General features: G+C 41.2%; 3 protein-coding genes across 9 annotated transcripts in view; all 3 read right to left on the bottom strand.

Moving 5' to 3' along the window:
- Nucleotides 1-809: 809 nt before the first annotated feature.
- LOC103394976 (histone H3.3-like) lies at nucleotides 810-2235 on the bottom strand. 2 transcript variants are annotated; one of them, XM_025065779.1, is made up of 4 exons: nucleotides 2081-2235; nucleotides 1630-1774; nucleotides 1225-1378; nucleotides 810-1098 (listed from the first exon to the last, which is right to left on the bottom strand). In XM_025065779.1, the coding sequence occupies exons 2-4, from the start codon at nucleotides 1755-1757 to the stop codon at nucleotides 970-972; spliced, it is 411 nt and encodes a 136-aa protein (XP_024921547.1). In that variant the 5' UTR covers nucleotides 1758-1774; nucleotides 2081-2235; the 3' UTR covers nucleotides 810-969. The 2 variants fall into 2 exon arrangements, with proteins under 2 accessions (XP_024921547.1, XP_024921548.1); XM_025065780.1 differs by lacking the exon at nucleotides 2081-2235 and adding an exon at nucleotides 1943-2014.
- A 352-nt stretch (nucleotides 2236-2587) lies between these two features.
- On the bottom strand, nucleotides 2588-6538 carry LOC103394977 (histone H3.3). The gene is made up of 5 exons (XM_008332494.3): nucleotides 6454-6538; nucleotides 6353-6408; nucleotides 4916-5060; nucleotides 4536-4689; nucleotides 2588-3924 (listed from the first exon to the last, which is right to left on the bottom strand). The coding sequence occupies exons 3-5, from the start codon at nucleotides 5041-5043 to the stop codon at nucleotides 3796-3798; spliced, it is 411 nt and encodes a 136-aa protein (XP_008330716.1). The 5' UTR covers nucleotides 5044-5060; nucleotides 6353-6408; nucleotides 6454-6538; the 3' UTR covers nucleotides 2588-3795.
- A 1162-nt stretch (nucleotides 6539-7700) lies between these two features.
- arhgap32b (Rho GTPase activating protein 32b) overlaps nucleotides 7701-17902 on the bottom strand; it is a 78422-nt gene continuing 68220 nt past the window's right edge. For all 6 annotated transcript variants that reach the window (XM_008332487.3, XM_008332488.3, XM_008332489.3 and 3 more), the window contains 11 exons: nucleotides 16854-16956; nucleotides 16088-16232; nucleotides 15497-15579; nucleotides 15089-15196; nucleotides 14789-14934; nucleotides 14509-14710; nucleotides 14123-14268; nucleotides 13966-14040; nucleotides 13020-13850; nucleotides 11793-12466; nucleotides 7701-11370 (listed from right to left, as the gene is read on the bottom strand). In XM_008332487.3, the coding sequence (XP_008330709.1) occupies nucleotides 9157-11370; nucleotides 11793-12466; nucleotides 13020-13850; nucleotides 13966-14040; nucleotides 14123-14268; nucleotides 14509-14710; nucleotides 14789-14934; nucleotides 15089-15196; nucleotides 15497-15579; nucleotides 16088-16232; nucleotides 16854-16956 (4727 nt within the window). In that variant the 3' untranslated portion in view covers nucleotides 7701-9156. The remainder of the gene's footprint in view (nucleotides 11371-11792; nucleotides 12467-13019; nucleotides 13851-13965; nucleotides 14041-14122; nucleotides 14269-14508; nucleotides 14711-14788; nucleotides 14935-15088; nucleotides 15197-15496; nucleotides 15580-16087; nucleotides 16233-16853; nucleotides 16957-17902) is intronic.

Here is a 17902-nt window from a genome sequence, read left to right as displayed (position 1 = left end):
TGTGGTGTTGACCATCAGAATGGAATGTGAACTGGCTACATGTGTAAAATATATATATATATATTGCATGAAGGAACTGTGTGCTGTACTGGTGTCAGTGTGGTTAATGAGAGAAGAGAAGCGAATACTGCTGAAGGAAATGTGCCGAGTTCTTCAGTATAGGCTTTTCAATGTCACAAAAATTATTTTTTTTTTGCACATTTCTAATATGGACCATCCGTTCAAGAACCAAATTTTTGTCAAAATTTAAACATCTTTGTATCGCATAGAACATTTGAAATTAAACATTCGTCATACAGTATAGGTGGTGGTCCCTCCTCAATCTCTCCATCAGTTCGGACGTTCTGGCCTGAAGGACGTCCACGTTGTGTGGACAAAAGCTGGGGAAAGGTTTCCCCCGTGTGGTCGTTTGGAGTTCCTACGCTGAATAATCGAGGTAGGAAATTCTAATTGTTTAGAAGTGGTGTAAAATCAGTGACTCGGGAACATTCGTAGAATAAAATCTTAACGGTTACAGGACATTGATTGTCATGTGTTTTATTAAAACCATTACAAGAGAATTTGGACAAAACAAATATTAGTTGTATTTGTACGTCTGGAAATCTCAAGGAACGTAACATAACATCATTTTCACGTTTTTTTCCGTTTATCTTTAAATTTGAGTCAGGCTACATGGTCATACTGATGAAGAGGGAGAGAGCAGTTGATGGAGCCTGAATAGTGTTGACAATAACCTTTACTATCTTGTTTTTGTTTTGTTTTTTTACTTTGACAAGTGTACCTAAAAGGTACTTTTAAAAAATGTGACGTTAAAAACACACTTTGAGACTAGACTTTCAGATATTGTTATCTTCCTTATACAGGATGTAGTCTACTAAAAATCCAGTAGGGGAGGTAAGGAAGTAAGGGGAGAAAGGGGAAGAGTGTAAGGGAGGACAGGGACATGAGGACAAACCCACAGGTGACCATTCAAGGACGCTCTCCTCGGATGCGGCGTGCCAGCTGGATGTCTTTGGGCATGATGGTGACACGCTTAGCATGGATGGCACAAAGGTTGGTGTCCTCAAAAAGACCCACCAGATAGGCCTCACTGGCCTCCTGCAGGGGGCGATAGAGAAGATGTACACATGGCAACGGAGGAAGAAAGTTTGTCAATGTTAACAAACAAACAAACAAACACGCGCACATCCTCTCTCACACTCACACACACACACACACACACACCTGCAGAGCTCCCACAGCAGCGCTCTGGAAACGCAGGTCAGTCTTGAAGTCCTGAGCGATCTCCCTCACCAGACGCTGGAACGGCAGCTTACGGATCAGAAGCTCAGTGGACTTCTGGTACTGACGGATCTCCCTCAGAGCAACAGTACCAGGCCTGGCAAGACAGTTACACAAAATTCAACATGTCCTCAGTTACTACTATTAAGTACCCTTTAATTTGACCGTATCTGTTTGTTTGTTTTTTGCCTATTTGGAGCTGAATTAACTGTCACGATTTAGAATTTAGAAATATAATATATAAAAATATTTAAGCTACTTGCTTAGTTTTGGAGACCAAACAAACAAAAAACAATTAAATAGTTTGTGACAGCTGACTAATTTTAAGCTTTTTTACTCTGTTCGTACCTGTAACGATGGGGCTTCTTCACTCCACCAGTAGAGGGCGCACTCTTGCGTGCAGCCTTGGTGGCCAACTGTTTGCGAGGAGCTTTCCCTCCAGTGGACTTTCGGGCGGTCTGCTTTGTACGAGCCATGACTTATGAAGTATCACCTGAACCGGGAGAAATTAACAAAACAAATCATGTCGTTGTTCAGACTGTTGCACAGGCATTTGTGGGAAAGCATCGAGAATGAACTAATAAAACTGTGTGTTTGTGTGTGTTGTTTCTGGAGAGATTTAAAGCTTGAACTTTGTGTAATTATCGTATATTAAATGCACCTGGAATATAAATGTTTTGGTGGCGTTGAATGGGATTTGTGTTAGATTACTGCCCTCTTCTGGACTGCAACGTCTATTACATTCTGATGGTGTTCTATGGCAGTGTGTTACAGTGCGTTACTTCCTACTTTGACCTACCTTTCTTCTCCACTTCTTTGTGTTTTACTTTGTACTTCCCTTTCTTTTGCGGTTCGTCCACTCAATGTTTTGTTGCTAGTTTGGTACAGATACGTGTTTTTGTTTGGTAGAAAGACATCTATGTTCTCCTTTTATCCCAACTTCTCCTTTTATGTTTGCCTCCCTTTGTTGCTTTTTTCCTATATTTCTTTCGGTCTTCCCTTCTTCTTATAGGTGGCCAAATACTTTTCCTGAAACTTCTCTTTTTTTTTGTGTGACTTGTCTTATACACACACCTGATCCCTGCAACTATGACAAAGTACAAGCCACACTGAAGCATAGGCTGGAACTATTTTGGCTATTTTTATTCTTGCAGTTAATTGTAAAATAGCAGTTTATGCTTTTCGTGGTTGTTGTTTCTTTGTTAAACCATCTGAGCTTTGACTATTATCCACCACAGCTGAGCTATAATATAAACCTAAACTTTGTGTAACATTGTAGCTCAGACAGAAAAAAAAAGACAATTTGTTGTTTTGACACCTATTTATTACCACCATAATATGACAAATTTGGAAAATACAAAGATCAGCTTATTTATACGTCTGAAAATCTCAAGGAATAAGAAAAAATATCAAAGAAAACAAATATGAGGTTATATTGTGTATCACAAATTTTCAGAGGGAGTTTTTTTTCTCTCAGATCTACAAAGAGAAAGAGCGACAGAAAGTGTGAGACAAAGTCTAAACATGCAGAGTGTCATTTTAACTATCACATCAATTTATACTGTAGTGATGAGTCTAATGCCTAAACTGTGGTGATAAAAATAGAGACAGAGGCTTAATAGATGAAGACTGATCTACAGTGAACAGGTAAGAAAACAGGAGATGGTAAACCATCGCCCCCGTGTGGCTGCTGTTAGGACTGATGTTACCTTAGAAAACAAAGGAGCCCTTCCTGATTTTCATTAACAAAACAGATCACTGTAAAAGAAAAACATGTTTCTTGTTTTATTTCAACGATATTGGAAGTAATAAATGAAGAGATGTCTGTCATTGATGACGATGTGTAAAAACAACACCACCTTATCCACAACAATAACCAAAAGTCCAAAACAACAGTTTTTCTTGGTTACCAAATGGTTTAAAATAACAGAGTTGACATGTAAACACAAATGGCCAAACAGACCAGGGTATATCCCAGTTTGGGTCCCAGTGGTGAGGGTGGCAGGCCAAAGGATGGAGGGTGTTCATGAGAACACAGGCTTTAGGACCAGTTTTAAAATAGCACCCTGCTGTGGAAGTTGCAGCTCCCCTTAAGCAGACTAGTCCTTGGGCCATACTTTGCCCCTGTGTACAACACCAAAGGAACCTTTTGACTTCACAATCCAGGTAAAGCCCAGGAGAGTATTTCACCTTCCAAAATTTCACCCAAACCCAGAGATGCCTGTTTGACTTTGTGAACACATGATGATCTGATCTGCTAAACTGTCAATATGCACAACAATGAACTCTAAAACATTTGGTGAAGACAAGAAAACAACAAAACCAACGAACCTATGAGAGACCAGACTTTTAACATATTTCTATCTCTTCATAATCAGAATTACTCTAATGTCTACTGAGAAGCAGGGCAGGTTGGGAAACAAGGGGTGCAGGGTGTGGGTGGAGTACAATGGGGAGGAGAGAGGAAGGGACATGTAGAGAAAAAAGAGGAGAAAGAAGAAGGAGGAGAGCGTCTTAAGCACGCTCTCCTCGGATGCGGCGTGCCAGCTGGATGTCTTTGGGCATGATGGTGACACGCTTAGCATGAATGGCACAAAGGTTGGTGTCCTCAAACAGACCCACCAGATAGGCCTCACTGGCCTCCTGCAGGACAAAGAGGGAGAAATGGACCCGTTAGCAATGTCAGGTGTGAGACAATTTAAACCACACTTTATAAACAATGCAGTTTTTCATGTTTTTTTTTTTTAATTTAACTTGAAAATGAATGAACATATTCAACTAATCTTTAACAAAAGAGATAAAACCTCAACAAATTAGCTGGAAAAAGTAATTGGTCAAACTACTGTGGTCACTGCTGTTATTCTCTTACTTGACTGTTACAATAAAAATTGTGAGCAGTTAAAAAGGAACTCCCTGAGCAGTTGGGTAGCAAATGTGGGAATAAAATCGAGAATACCAGAATAGAAAAAAAAAGAATAGTTTTTGAGCTGTGTGTTATGGGATGGATAATAGAAGAAGCAGATCCAGACAAAATAGACTCCCAAAAAAGAAAAACAAATAGACATAGTACTTCTTTGGCATATGAGTATGAAGCAATGAATCACTTCCGTTACATCATTATCGATACTCTCTGTAGTACTGGGTTAAAGATAAATACAAAAATCAAGTCTGGTATTTTATACACAAAGAAAATAGTACTACACAGTGCAATCAGAATTCTATGATAGTGATGTTTTTTGTGCATGTCAACACACCTGCAAAGCTCCAATGGCAGCGCTCTGGAAACGCAGGTCAGTCTTGAAGTCCTGAGCGATCTCCCTCACCAGACGCTGGAACGGCAGCTTACGGATCAGAAGCTCAGTGGACTTCTGGTACCGACGGATCTCTCTCAGAGCAACAGTACCAGGCCTAAAAAACGAAGAGCAGAAAATGTTATAAATGCTAATCCTGTTAGTGGAAGTTAGTGCTCCTACTAAAAATGAATGAATATGACATATGTTGTTCTAGGATTCTAAATAATCAGGTTCCCTGATAACAATTTGTTCAGTTTATCTTACTATGTGTTGATCATTTGAACATCATTCAGGGAAAATGCACCACCAAACACTCAACAAGTTCATATCAATTTTCCTACCTGTAACGATGGGGCTTCTTTACACCACCAGTAGAGGGCGCACTCTTTCGGGCAGCCTTTGTGGCCAACTGTTTACGAGGAGCTTTTCCTCCAGTGGACTTACGAGCGGTCTGCTTGGTACGAGCCATGACTTATGAAGTATCCCCTAGACAAGAACAGTAAAGAAAGAAGCATGAAAGGGGGTTCAAATAAACAATCCATGAAACCATGTAACTGGTACCAAAAACAATTGTTTCTGACAGTTAATTTAAATGTCATGAAGATTGGTTACTGGTCTTTTTTTTTTTTTTTTTACAATTGCAACCATTATGTAGCATGTTGCCAGTTAGTTGACTAGTCACAAATTAACGCTCACCAAATATATTGTACATATATGTGTAAATATGTAAATGTAAATATGCATTTGTTTTGAACAGTACTGCACTACAAATTATTATGTATTAGTTATAATTCATAAGGTATAATTTTTTAATCATTAAAGTAATTATGCTGTTTGATGGCAATAACTACCATGTTTAAGTTTTTCATATTTTTTGTTTTACTGTTTATTTTTAGATTGTTTATCAGATGGTTTGTAAAACTATTTTTCAAGTCTGTTTTCTAAAGGGATTTTACACCCACTTTACAAATATTAAACTCCACATAACTACAAAACTACATAGTCTGTGTTTGTTTGTACATCAAAATACCGCATTAAACACAATTTTGATATTTACTGATAAATTCGTATTTGTGAATATAACTAGTAATAGTTCTTTAAATATTTAACTTTGGATCTAACACTTACTCTGACCTTCAGTCAGCCTTTTCAAATGTTGAAACCGGGATTTCACAACAAACACAGAGCAACGAACCAATCCGAAGAGTGTTGCCTCACACTTCCACCAATGACGCCGCTATAACCTGGTCATTATGCATAAATAAACGAATCCACTGTGTCCCTTGAATATGTAACGACGAATGGCATTCAAAACTGCATAGTTTGTAGGCGGGACAAGCAACAAAAACCCCGCCTCATACCGCAAGATTATGGCCGCAGAGCGTAATGAAGCTGTCGACGTACCAGCGAACAGTGAGCGAGACGTAAACTTCAACATTTTTCAACATAAACAGACAACGTGTTCTAACAATACTGCCACCAAAACATGCGGCACAAATGAAGCTACAAGTGTCGCGCTACACACGCGAAAAAACGATGCAATATTGAAGCAAAAAACGAAGTAAAGACGAGACTGAAAGTGGAGCAGATATTTGTGCAGTTGAAGTAACGAGCGGCTCTTCTCTCAGCCTGGGCATCGGAGCAGCTGCTTTCTCCCCAACATAACGTCGAAAAAACAGGCGTTGTTAATACAAAAACAACTTAAAATCAGGCATTTTATAGACAAAATGTTAAATAATTTCCAGATGGATATAAATTTAGACTGAAACTAAACTTACCGAGGGTCAATTTTACGTCTTTTCCTTCGACGGAAACAAGTACGTTGTGCTTCTCTTACAGTGTCAGATATATGACGGAAACAAGTACGTTGTGCTTCTCTGGCAGTGTCAGATATTTACTATCTCTCACACAATGGAAGCAGAGAGGGAAGGCAAAATGGCGGCAATGTCAATCATCTGTCTCCCACAATGCAACTGGCAACGTTTGTAAACACGGAAACTTCGCTTACAGAAACAAATTCTTGTTTTTCAAGATGAAAATCCAGCGAACAAACATAACTTTATTTTCTCATTACGCACACTTGTTGTTTTCTTATGTGGCCAATCTGTAATAAATTCCCATGTTTTCACACTTGCAGTTCCTTTTACAAATGGTTTGGATAAACGTAAAGTTTTCTGACCTTACATAAACAATAAAACTACATGATTCTCGAGCAAACCCTTGAGTTCTCTTTTATTACATGTTTTTTATTATCAAATATTTTGTATGGGGGTTTTTTTTAGCTCTTTTCAACTAATTTTACAGTCAAGTAATTTAATAAGCACAACCTCAAATAATTTATCAGTGCAAGTGGTATGTAATAAAAAATAATTGTGAGCCAAATTGAATTATACAAAATCCATAGTTAGGGACAACAAATCAGCTGCAGTTCTCAAACTATGGCATGTGTACCAGTTGCCGCACATAGGCTCTTTACAGTAATACATGGCCATTTAATTTCCATTAGGATTGGGTGTTACTATGATTATGATTTGTATTTAGATGTGCAATTGTAGTGCTATTCAATTGGCTTAATAGGCTTAACGGTCATTTAGGTCTTTTTTTTATATACATATTCTATTTTGAGCCAAAAAAAAGCCTGTGCTGCATTAGCACCCTTTGGTTATTTTATTTCTTGAGAATGCTCTCAATGTTTCATTTAATTTTATGCCACATACAACTATAAATAAAATTTGGTTCAATCCTCACTAAGGGCCACTAGTTGTTGTAGTTATATTCGAACATTATACAAGATATAAAAATAATTATTCTTTTTTATAGCTCTACTGAAATGTTTGTTGTTAGTGCAACATTTTTGTATTGCATGATTTCAACAGATATTACAAAAATTAGAATTTCTACTTTTTGTCATTTAGTAATGTTTGGTAAATTGGTGGATTACATTTGGCAAAAAAAATATTTACATTCTGTTTGTTTGGGTTTTTAGAAACATGTTTTGTTGAAGGCCAAGATAAAAAATATATCCCAGTTTTTAAAAGGTTAACACACCCTCACACAGCTGGTTCTCTGCAGTAGATGACAACTTTTATCAAGAACGCTCCAGAGTTTAACAAGAAGACACATTGATTACAGCATCTGCTGAAAAGTTTTATTATTTCATATCTAACGTTAGATACCTCTAATTTGAGACAAGAGTGTTTTCACATTCAAGTACACAGTGCCTTACTTCAACACCCCATCTGAAAAGGTAGAGGCTTTACATAAGGCAAGAGGAGGAAAAACCTGCAAGCAATGTAGAAGTTGAATGGTTACAGAGTACAACCTGGATTTAGACATGTCAAATACATTGTAGTGGTATTATTATGAACCTAAAGGGCATGTTGTATAATACCAGATGAATGTAGTATACATTAATTTGCAGCTAAAAAAGATCCCCGGGTATCATAAAAAAAACCAAACAAACAAACAAAAAACACCCTTTAATATTTTAACTTCAGAATCACAGAGGTGATATAAAACTAAATACCCCAACAGATCAAACCGTCAGCCCAGAAAAGAGTCATCATCTACACTGCCAAACCTATCACCATGTCAGTGCAATATGACAATAGGCTTATAGGACAGTAAAATTAAACACAATAGGGTCAGGAATAAAATTTAAGGCTCATAACAAAGTTGTTGGCTTTGCTCAAAGATGCAACAACATATTTTTTCCACGTTTTGACAGAGTGGTTGTCGGATGTGTTAAGTTAGTCCAGTTCATTAATGTACCATTAATGTGATGAGAAAAGGGAAATATAAATCCACCTTATACATCAACCTTATCACCTGTATCCCATTAATGTGCAACAACTGCGCCAAGTCATTTGGTCCCTCTTCCACTGAAGAACAGACAAGTACCAAAACATTCCATTATCACCAAAATCTGTTTATAATTACATCAAAATGACACAGCCACAGAAAACAAATTATATTGATAACCACTGTAATAATTAAAAGTAAAACCCACTGCAGCTCTTCATCAAACTCACACACCTGGCTGGAAACTCGGAGACAAACATGGACACACCGTATTGCAGATTCCTGCACACGTCAGCAGAGGGAGTCAACGGTTTCAATAACTTGTGCTGTTATTTCCAGAAAGAACTTAATGATAGTGATCTACACAGAACTGTTCTGTAAGAGATAAGAGTGCATGCATTTCTAAAATGCAAACCTTATTTCCAGATGATGCTCATACCCAGCGCCACACCTAACAAAAAATACAACTAAAAATCCCTTTTTACTACAGATACTATTCATATATATTTGACATATTTTGTGGTTCTTGTTGAAGGACCCTTGCATTTTTCTTATATACATGTATGTCTGGCTACTGTTTTGATCAGTCAATATTATGATCTTAAGCAGTAATTTTTAGGTACATTCAGGACTTTCTGAAAAAAGTCTTAAAATTCAAGAAAAATACACAGGAGCAAAAATATTGGTGATGCCACAGTCCACTGTCCTGCAGAGGCTGCTCAGCTCATTAGTCTTTCTTCAACAAAACAAAAGATCATTTCACATGTTCCCCCATAGTGTTCTATTCTGTACATATCTCAGTCTCTGGTCTCGGCATGGCTAGCTCAGTCTGAATGAAGGCTCCCTGGCCCAGTGCTGTGGAGTATGCTCTGTTGCTGTGGCTCCCTGAGAATCCTGGAGCAGGAAAGGAGCTGGAGCCATGTTTTTGGACTGGGGCCTGAGCTTGAGGTACTGGGTGATAATCGTCCAAGTTATCATAGTGGGACTGAGTTGTTGTTTTGGTGTTGTGTTTTTGATACGAGTAGTCTCTGTCCATGTCTTTGCTCTGGCTGTATTGCGGCTGTTCACGGACACTGTGGGATCTCTCTGGTTTGGAGCGGGACACTTGTTCCCTGGCAACTGATGCATGGTCGTCCGTGTTGTGGTAACTGCTTGATGCCCTTCCCTTACTCTGAGGATGGTCAGAATCAGGACACTCATACCGTGGTTGGATATTCCTCTTGTTAGGGCACTCCTGCTGCCAGTGTTTGGGCCTGCTGCCGTCTGCAGTCAGCTTTTCTTCTCCGCTCTCGTATCGCCCACCTTCTGGATGGGAGAGGCTGTGGCTCAGAGTTGCAGGAGGTGAGTGAGATGAGTGGCATTTTTTGGAACTGCTCTGCTTGGAAAGTCCATCTGACTTGTCACAACCCTGGACATGTTTGTCAGTCTCTAAGTACATGAGGACATCAGGGTCTGAAACCATATGTCTAGGGAGGTAGCGTCCATCTTTGCTCTCAGCTACAAGCAGCACAGCTTTACCTGGGTCGGATTTGCTACGCAGGTGGAGTGTTTCATAACCTGATATATCTGCTGGTGTGTATAAGCCAACATTATCATACTGAGAGAGGACTGGACCTTTAATCCTTTGTCTAGCCCTGCTCTCCCTACGGATGGAGTGCATACGGAGCCTTTCTGACTCCTCTGGGTCCCATGAGAGGTAGGCAGCAGATTCCTTGGTCCCATGGTTTGGGGGCATGTCCCTGCTCACAAAGCTGTGCTCTTTACCAGGTGGGAGAATGTGGCGAGCAAGGTAGTGATACCCAGCTGCCTTTCCGCTCGAACGACCAGATACAGCTCCAGGATCTCGGCTGCCGTGAGGATGAAAGTGACGGATTCGAATTGTGGCATACGGGTCCATGTCACAGAATGGTGCTTCCAGGTGCACTGAGCCAGAGTATGGACTGTAGCGGTACTGCACTCTGCCGTTCTCAAAGTAAGGCTGCAGCTGCGTGACATGGTAATCTCCCTGTGAGGACTGCTGTGGGGGCTGCTGCGGGGACTGTGGGTAGGCCTTGCACTGATACATGGGCCTGTAGAAAAACATGTCATCATCAGGAGGAACCTCGGTCCTTTGAATGGGCACTGAGCGAACAGCTGAAGGAACATGTAGTGAGTGTACTCTGCGAATAGTGGGGTAGCCTTGATTTCTGTCGTGGCTGTAACCTGGATGCCCCGGTCCTGCTGACACAAACATGCCACGGGAGTTTCCTCTGGACTTCATGGAGTGGTGATAGGATCTTGGGCCTAATGTGCTGTATCTGTTGTCCATTCTTGCACTATAAGGAATCTGGGGCTCAGACTTGGACACGTAGGAAAGATATGGAGGCACGTCGTCTGGCCTGTAGTGGTGTGTCATCGGTGGTGGGCCAAGAGTAACCGGCCTCTGGTGGTAGTAAGGAGCTCCTGGAGATTCAACTAAAACAGGCTCTCCTTTAGGATGGTACAGGTAGGCCTGCTGGTGCATGGAAGACTTATGAGGAGGAGAAAGAGGACGCTGAGGCAGGGCGTCTTCTATATGGCCAGGTGCAAGGCCTTCATCCACAGCGTGATAGGCTGCTTCAGTTTGGCTGAGGGCTGCAGTGGCTCGTTTACTCTCGATGGTCCGGACAGGAGGAGCTGGGGGTTTAGGGGTGTACGAGTCGTGGTACTTTGAGGACTCTGTACAGGGCTGTACTGGTTTAATTGCCTCTCTAGGTTTCTCCAGAGGCTCAGCAGAGGTGGGGGCTACACGTGCACTTGCCTTGGACAGTGTTGGTGGTTTAGGGAGGGCTTGTGTTTGAATCTGCAGATTAGTAGGTGTCTGAGGTTGTGGTGGCGTTGGCAGGTGGGGCTGAAGCTGCGTCTGTGTTTGAGTCTGGGGAGGTGGGATAGCCAGATTTTTGGGCTTTTGGGCTATAGGAGGTGGCTGTTCTAAAGGTTTTGTGATGCTTTGTGATGCTTTGTTGTCTGATTTGACCTGAGCAAAATACAGAAAAACAGTGATTTACTAAAGCATACATTTCAGCATACATTTCATTACTAGGTTTTAACACATGAGCAGTAACAGTAAGGGCAAGAAAAGAAAATGTTATACCATCCTGTGAATCTAGTTTGTTTATTATTTAGCCTTTGTTTTTAATAATTAAAATTTTCAAATATTAAAAATTAAAAAGTCCTTGGGTGAATTTGATAAAAAAAACAAAAACAAAGCATATCGAAGCTCTCTAACATTACATCTAGATCTAACATTACAACTAGAAAACATCTGTGTTTTGTGTTTACCCACTGATACAATGCTGAATATATTATTTCAAATGAAGTTTAACTGTTATGATAATATGCATCTGTTAATTAGAAATAAACACAGAACACATAATCACCTTAGAACACAGTACTAACCTCAGAACCAGGCTGTGGTATGACTTTACCGCTGCCACTTTGGATCGGGGCTGGGGTGGAGCTGGTATGGACCGGCCCTGTGAGGATCTGCAGCCTTTCTGGACTTGTCCTTGTTGGAGAGGTTGGGTTGATTGTAGTGGGAAGTGGGGGACACTTTAACAGAGGGGTGTCATGTGAGGGGAACTCTATTGGTGGATGTGTTTCAGGCGGACTTCTCAAAGATGTAGCACTTTCCATAGTTTTGGTGACCGTGCCTGTGACCTCTACTGGCTGCTGCTGCTGCTTGGTTGTAGGATTAGATGTTGAGGTGAGATGAACTTGATGGAGCTGAATGGATGATGCCATGATGACAGCCGTGGCAGTAGTTGGTGGTGGCTGTGGTAGAGGAGGACACGTTTGTTCAGCTCTCTCCTCACAGGAAGCCGTGACTTGTGGTGCAAGTGCAGGTGTTAAGTCTTCAGAGGTATCCTGTGACTGGAGGTTCGGTGTCGAGGGCTCGGAGGACCGTGACTGAGACTGGAGGCAGACCTGCTGGGCAGACTCAGCAAGGGCCAGGGCCAACATGCGGGCAGCATTTTTAGGAGGAGGAGCGGGAGGAGGAGGGGCAGAGGTTGGGGCTGTGGCGCTGAGAGAATAAGGGGTGGGGTCCTTTGAAGTGTCCGCAGCTACAACTCCTATTGGGATACAAAAACACAGGGGGTTCTAAAGTTCAATAATCACAAGGCAAGACAGCAGTGGGTGAGTGAACAAAAAGGCAGCAGGCAGGTAGGTTTAAGGTGCTTTAGGAGTGAAAGAAGGGGGTGTTTAAATTGCATCTAAAACATTTTTAAAATTAAGACAAAATTATTTTGTTTAAATAAAATGTGATTTTTGTCATGTTAACCTACACAGTTTGAAGCCGTTAAACCAAAACATAGATCTTTAACACTAGATGCTGCATAAACCCTGCACAGTGTACCTCTTAAATACAGATTTTAGCAATTAGACCTTTTAGCAGTCAGAGTTTTGAATACTTTTTTTCTGTGCACATATGACTATTATGTGTTATGTTAAGTTGCATGTTGCAGAGACGCAGTTTTATCTGTCCCTGTTGTACACGACCAGGTTTGGGTGTAAACTGACAACAGATGTGTTTTTACATCAGCACTAAGACACTTGTTTGATCCTGCTACGTGAAGGTTACCTCTAGACTCAGAAGCTTGATAAAAAACAGTGTTTGTTCTTTACCTTGAAGATCTTGGTGGCTGGCAGCTGGTGTCTGCTGGACACTCTCCTCTACTGTCCTTTCTTGACTCTCTGTACTTTCAAAGGCCGTCAGCTTAGACTGTAGCTCCATTTGGAATGCTTCACTAAGTGGCCGCTCCTTTGGCCTGAGCAGCACGCTGCCCGTTGGGTTAGAAGAGTCCTTTGGAATTGCAGGTGGAGCTAACGATGGTGCAGCAACAGCCTGTCCACCTTTACTTTTGTCAGGCATTTCTGTAGTGAAAAGCTCTGAAGTAGGAAAAGGTGTCATACTGATGGCTTTACTGCATTTAATGGGTGACACAGCCTGTGTAGGTTTGTCACTGTATGAATGGGATGTTGGAAGTTTTTTGTTTTCCATGTTTTCTCCAGCAGCTGAAATGAAGGTTGTGGACAATACTGGGGAGGTCAAGCAGCCCAAAAAGGAAGTGGAGACACCAGGGCCATTGGTTTTACCACAGATGCTGCCAGGGCTCCTTTTTAATGTGGAGGCCTCAGCACCGCTTATCGAGTCATCCACGGGGAAGGCGTAAGACGTGTCTGGGAGACTGCACTGGAAAGACATTGGGTCGAAGTCCAAAGAGGCCATGCCAATGTCCGGTGGGCTGAGGTCCACGTCTTCACCTGCTGAGCGAGGAGGTGAGATTAGAGCAGGCACGCAGATGGGCCCATCATCTCCATCACTTTCCTCTGTGGCGTCAAGGTTGTCGTAGGAGTTGCAGTGCTGTCGGCTGTCTAGCAGCTCACCGTTAAAGGAGGCTGACAGGGCATCGCTGCTGGAGCGTGGCCTCCGAGGACGATACACTTTAGCTTCCCCTGGTGAAATGGGAAAGATTTAATTGGGAACAATTCACTACGCTCTAAGTGTGACAGCCACAGTTTTTGGGTTGCATAAGATATTTAAACTAATTATGCTGACAATCAGAATTACCTTCAACATTATGCAAGGAACTCAATGACTCTTCACTTTTGGCTGATCTTAATGTTGCAGTTTCTCCTCTGCCTCCTGAAAAATATTGGTTGACACGGGTCAGTATTTACGTGTAAATAATGCAAGTTATCTTTTCCATTGTGAAGAAAAGACTTACCTGCGAGGGCCATAGCTTTCAGTTCATTCGGCTCACTGGGATTTCTATGAAGCTTGCGCTTTGACATGGAGGACGATTTGCCTAGGTTGAAAAAAGAACGCCAACTCCCCACAGGAGACTTCTTAGATTTAATAGGTGGCCTTTTCCTACAAAAATAAAAGCAACATTTATTTTAATACAAGTGGCTATGAAAAACTAAAGACAGCCAGAACTGGCAACTTGGTGCAGGGTAAGTGAGTTTGCCTGCAATTCTATTAGTAACCAGCAGAGGGAAACACAAACAGTAGAATTTAAATGCACTGTATTTTTTAGTAACAAATAATAAGGTCTCCAACATTTCCTATATTTGTTTTATGAATCTGGTCTATCAGTAGGAGTCAACAAACCTCTCGGTGGGAAACTCGATAACGGTGTGGAACTTTCCCTGCAGGGCAGCTGGACCTTCTCCCACCTCGATGTACTTGCTGTCCTCAGTGACGGGAGAGTTGATCTGAGCCTGAGTCCTGGCCTGGGCTTCCTCCAGACTCAGAAGTTTAGTGGAGGGAGATGAAACCAGCAGTGACTTGGGCCGAGACAGTGAGTTCAGGCCTAGTTTGACAAAAAACCATGAGCAAATGTGCAGTACAAAGAGGTATAATAATTTATGCAGCAGCCTCTTGCATGTACCTGCTCCCTCTCGTATTAATGAGCTGAGCTTAGTGCTGAAGAGAACATCCACATGGTTGAGGATGAACTCCACCACCACTGACTGGATCCTTACTTCCATGAAGGCAGCTGTGCCGCTAAAGCAAGCTGATTCGATCTGTTTTGATCTAAGCAGAAAACACAGAAAGATCAATGTAAAAAGCAGTGGTTGGCTTACATTTATAGATTTTCCGCCAAACAAGTCTACAAATACTGTGTAAGGCAGCTTCAAGGTCACAATAACAGCTATGTTAACCATATAACAGTTTACACAGGGCTCACCGCAGCAGATTAGGGGCCCAGACGATGGCCAGGTTCTTGCTGTGCATGTTGGTGATGTAGCTGAAGGCTGCCAGTCTGGAAAGGTGCCTCATGAGAAACTCCAGAGTTCTAGGATCAAACCATCCTTAATTTAGATTCAGATTGTTCCACTAATAATGTACACATTAATGGTCAAAATGACCCAGTGATGTTTGCAGCACACCAATTTTTTGTGCTTGAATATTTACACTATTTACACTGATATAGCTTAATATTAGATTGATTACCAATGACAAATTGTTCCCTTTTACTTTACTATATATATATATATATATATATAAAGTATATAAAGCTGACACTAACAACATACACCAAACATCTGGCAACCACTGTGTTTTCCAGTGGGGGGCAGTGTGCCTCTACACTGACCTGTAATGCGGGGGCGGAAGCTGCTGGATGACATCATGAATTTTAATGAGCCGCTCTTCATCTGTGGCTGCTGATACAGCCTCCTACAGAGAAAAAGGAAATGATGTAAGACCAGGAAGATGGGATGTTTGAGTGAACATGTTAAGCTTGTTCACTGGTGTTCACAGCACGACATGGATCATGAGTGGAACACCAGCCAACCCGCTCCTCTCTCCAGGCTGCCATAACAACCAGCAAACATTTACTTCATCCTCAGGGATAGCTCTGTTGTACTTGGAGAAAGTTATTGTTTTTATTTTAATCCACACACACTGTGACTGCTGCATAAGGACAGAGTGTGTCAAGTACACTGCTGTCAAATTAATTAAAGTGACAGTGACTCATTTTTACGACACTTGTGCAGAATGAACCTGAGGAATGTATTGTTCTAAAGACAGAATGCAATCTTGTAATCAATCAATCAACTCCCATAACTCTTCGTAGAGGGGATTGTAAACGCAGCCTTGAAAGTCACTGCTGTAACAGTAATGTTCATGGACATCGTGAGTGAAGTGTGTGAGGAGTGATTAGTGCTGCCGGCGATATGCTTACAGAGAACTTCTCATAGAGCTGGTAGGTGAGCAGGGGGTTGGGCAGCTCTCTAAAGTAGAGCTTACACAGCGAGCCCACACAGTGGATATCCTGGATGTAAACATCTTTGGTCAGGTCAGGGATCTGCTCAGAGTCAAACTCATGTCTGATGAGAGAGGAAATAAACAATGACATATTTTTGATGGGTGGTCCAAACCAACTCACTTAAGGAGGCTTTATGTCTGTGTTATCAGTTTTTTTTGGTAACAGAACATACTCCAGTCTATGGTACTAGTTTGTTTTCCCTTGCCAGGTTTTATCTCCGGTCTGTCAGAACCAGCTCACTGATACACAGACTTCTGACACATTCAGACCACTGAAATACAGAACTCTGTATCTGTGGAAAACATAGCTTGTCAATAAACACTGACTAGCCCCTGAGGTTAACCTAGTTTTTTTCTGTTACATTGCAAATGAGACAAGCTGCCGACACAATGTTGAGCTTGAATGTCTACCTTAAACTAAGAAATAATTTGGAAATATTAATGTAGTGAGAAAACAAAAATGTCATGCAAGACAAAATTATTCAAATTGGGAAGCAGGAACAACACCTTTATAAGATATAAGTTTTGTTATACAAAACACAAAGACCCAGAGTCTGAAGTCCAGCAATGACCCCAACTATGATGCAATCATTGCTGGACTCAACTGTACACGTCATCGTACTATTACACCACTTATATATAGCCCACAGTTTAGAGTATTTGAGTATTTGAGTATTTCTCACCGCAGTTTCTGGATATTTGAAGCAATTCCAGAGAGACGGTAAATGCCGTCCACCACACCGTGTTTCTCAATGAACTCCGTGCAGCTCTTGAGGACCTGTGGTACTGTGGAGGAAAAAAAAAGAAATCCTTATCAGTTCCTTTTGTTTTTATATTAAGCACTGCATGAGATTTATGCATTTAGCAGACACTTTTTTTGGAGGATTCACATTTTCAAGCATATGGTTCCTCTGCGAATCGAACCCAGGACTCTCTGTTCTCGAGGCAGGCATGCTAACGGCTACACTGTGGGAACACGTACCACAAATGGACAAAAGGCCACAGGCTTTGAGGGAACACTGACAGTGAATATTTTCTTCTTCTGCTTTGAGCAAAAACAATTGATCTTTCTATCAAAAAAAAGGGAGGACACAGAGTTTTAGAACTATTGATGCTGTCAGAACGCTAACCTGCTTTCTACACAAACAAACTGGGAGGTTTGTTGTTGTCTGTGAGTCAGCATCAAAGAACAAGTCCATCAATTCTGTGTGATAGAAGATGACACATATAAATAAAAACACAGAGATTCTTCAGTCCCCTTCTGTAGCCATGAATTACCAAGGCCTGTTAGTTCTCAGTGTGCGATAAGGAGGTGAGTGTCTGTGTGTGTGAGGAGGTTCCCAGGCCTCCCATCACACACACGCACGCACGCACGCACACACACACACACACACACACACACACTCTGTCCATGAGAGGGCCACAAGAGAATTTACATACAGTAGTTTTATGTTTAATCAGTAAAGATCAAAACTAAATTAAAATCAGGTATTGATCTTGTGATTTTTAACCTCTGAAATTATGTTAACAACACAAAGTAAAGCAGACTAAATTTTACAAATATCATTGAACCAAATGAAATAACAAACTAAGCACCACTGGATGTTATTGTAATAACAATTAAAATTATTCAGTGTCAACATTGAGTAGGTTTGGCTTGAACAGGCTTCAAAAGAAATAAAGTGTCTGAGAGAGACAGAGTTTGTGAGCTCCACAGCATGTATGTGACAGA

This window comes from Cynoglossus semilaevis, chromosome 19 (assembly GCF_000523025.1).
Source record: "Cynoglossus semilaevis isolate Cse_v1.0 chromosome 19, Cse_v1.0, whole genome shotgun sequence".
In the NCBI taxonomy this organism is placed as follows: Eukaryota; Metazoa; Chordata; class Actinopteri; order Pleuronectiformes; family Cynoglossidae; genus Cynoglossus; species Cynoglossus semilaevis.
Note: the sequence above shows the minus strand (reverse complement) of the source record. Positions and strands in the feature narration are given on the sequence as shown.

Excerpts from the sequence above, each read along its gene's own strand:
- LOC103394977 (XM_008332494.3), bottom strand. The coding sequence starts at position 5,043 with ATGGCTCGTACCAAGCAGACCGCTCGTAAGTCCACTGGAGGAAAAGCT. Across the intron at positions 4,690-4,915 it reads AAGAAGCCCCATCGTTACAG|GCCTGGTACTGTTGCTCTGA; the intron begins GTAGGAAAATTG and ends TTCGTTTTTTAG. Across the intron at positions 3,925-4,535 it reads CTGCCATTGGAGCTTTGCAG|GAGGCCAGTGAGGCCTATCT; the intron begins GTGTGTTGACAT and ends TTTGTCCTGCAG.
- LOC103394976 (XM_025065779.1), bottom strand. The coding sequence starts at position 1,757 with ATGGCTCGTACAAAGCAGACCGCCCGAAAGTCCACTGGAGGGAAAGCT. Across the intron at positions 1,379-1,629 it reads AAGAAGCCCCATCGTTACAG|GCCTGGTACTGTTGCTCTGA; the intron begins GTACGAACAGAG and ends CTGTCTTGCCAG. Across the intron at positions 1,099-1,224 it reads CTGCTGTGGGAGCTCTGCAG|GAGGCCAGTGAGGCCTATCT; the intron begins GTGTGTGTGTGT and ends CGCCCCCTGCAG.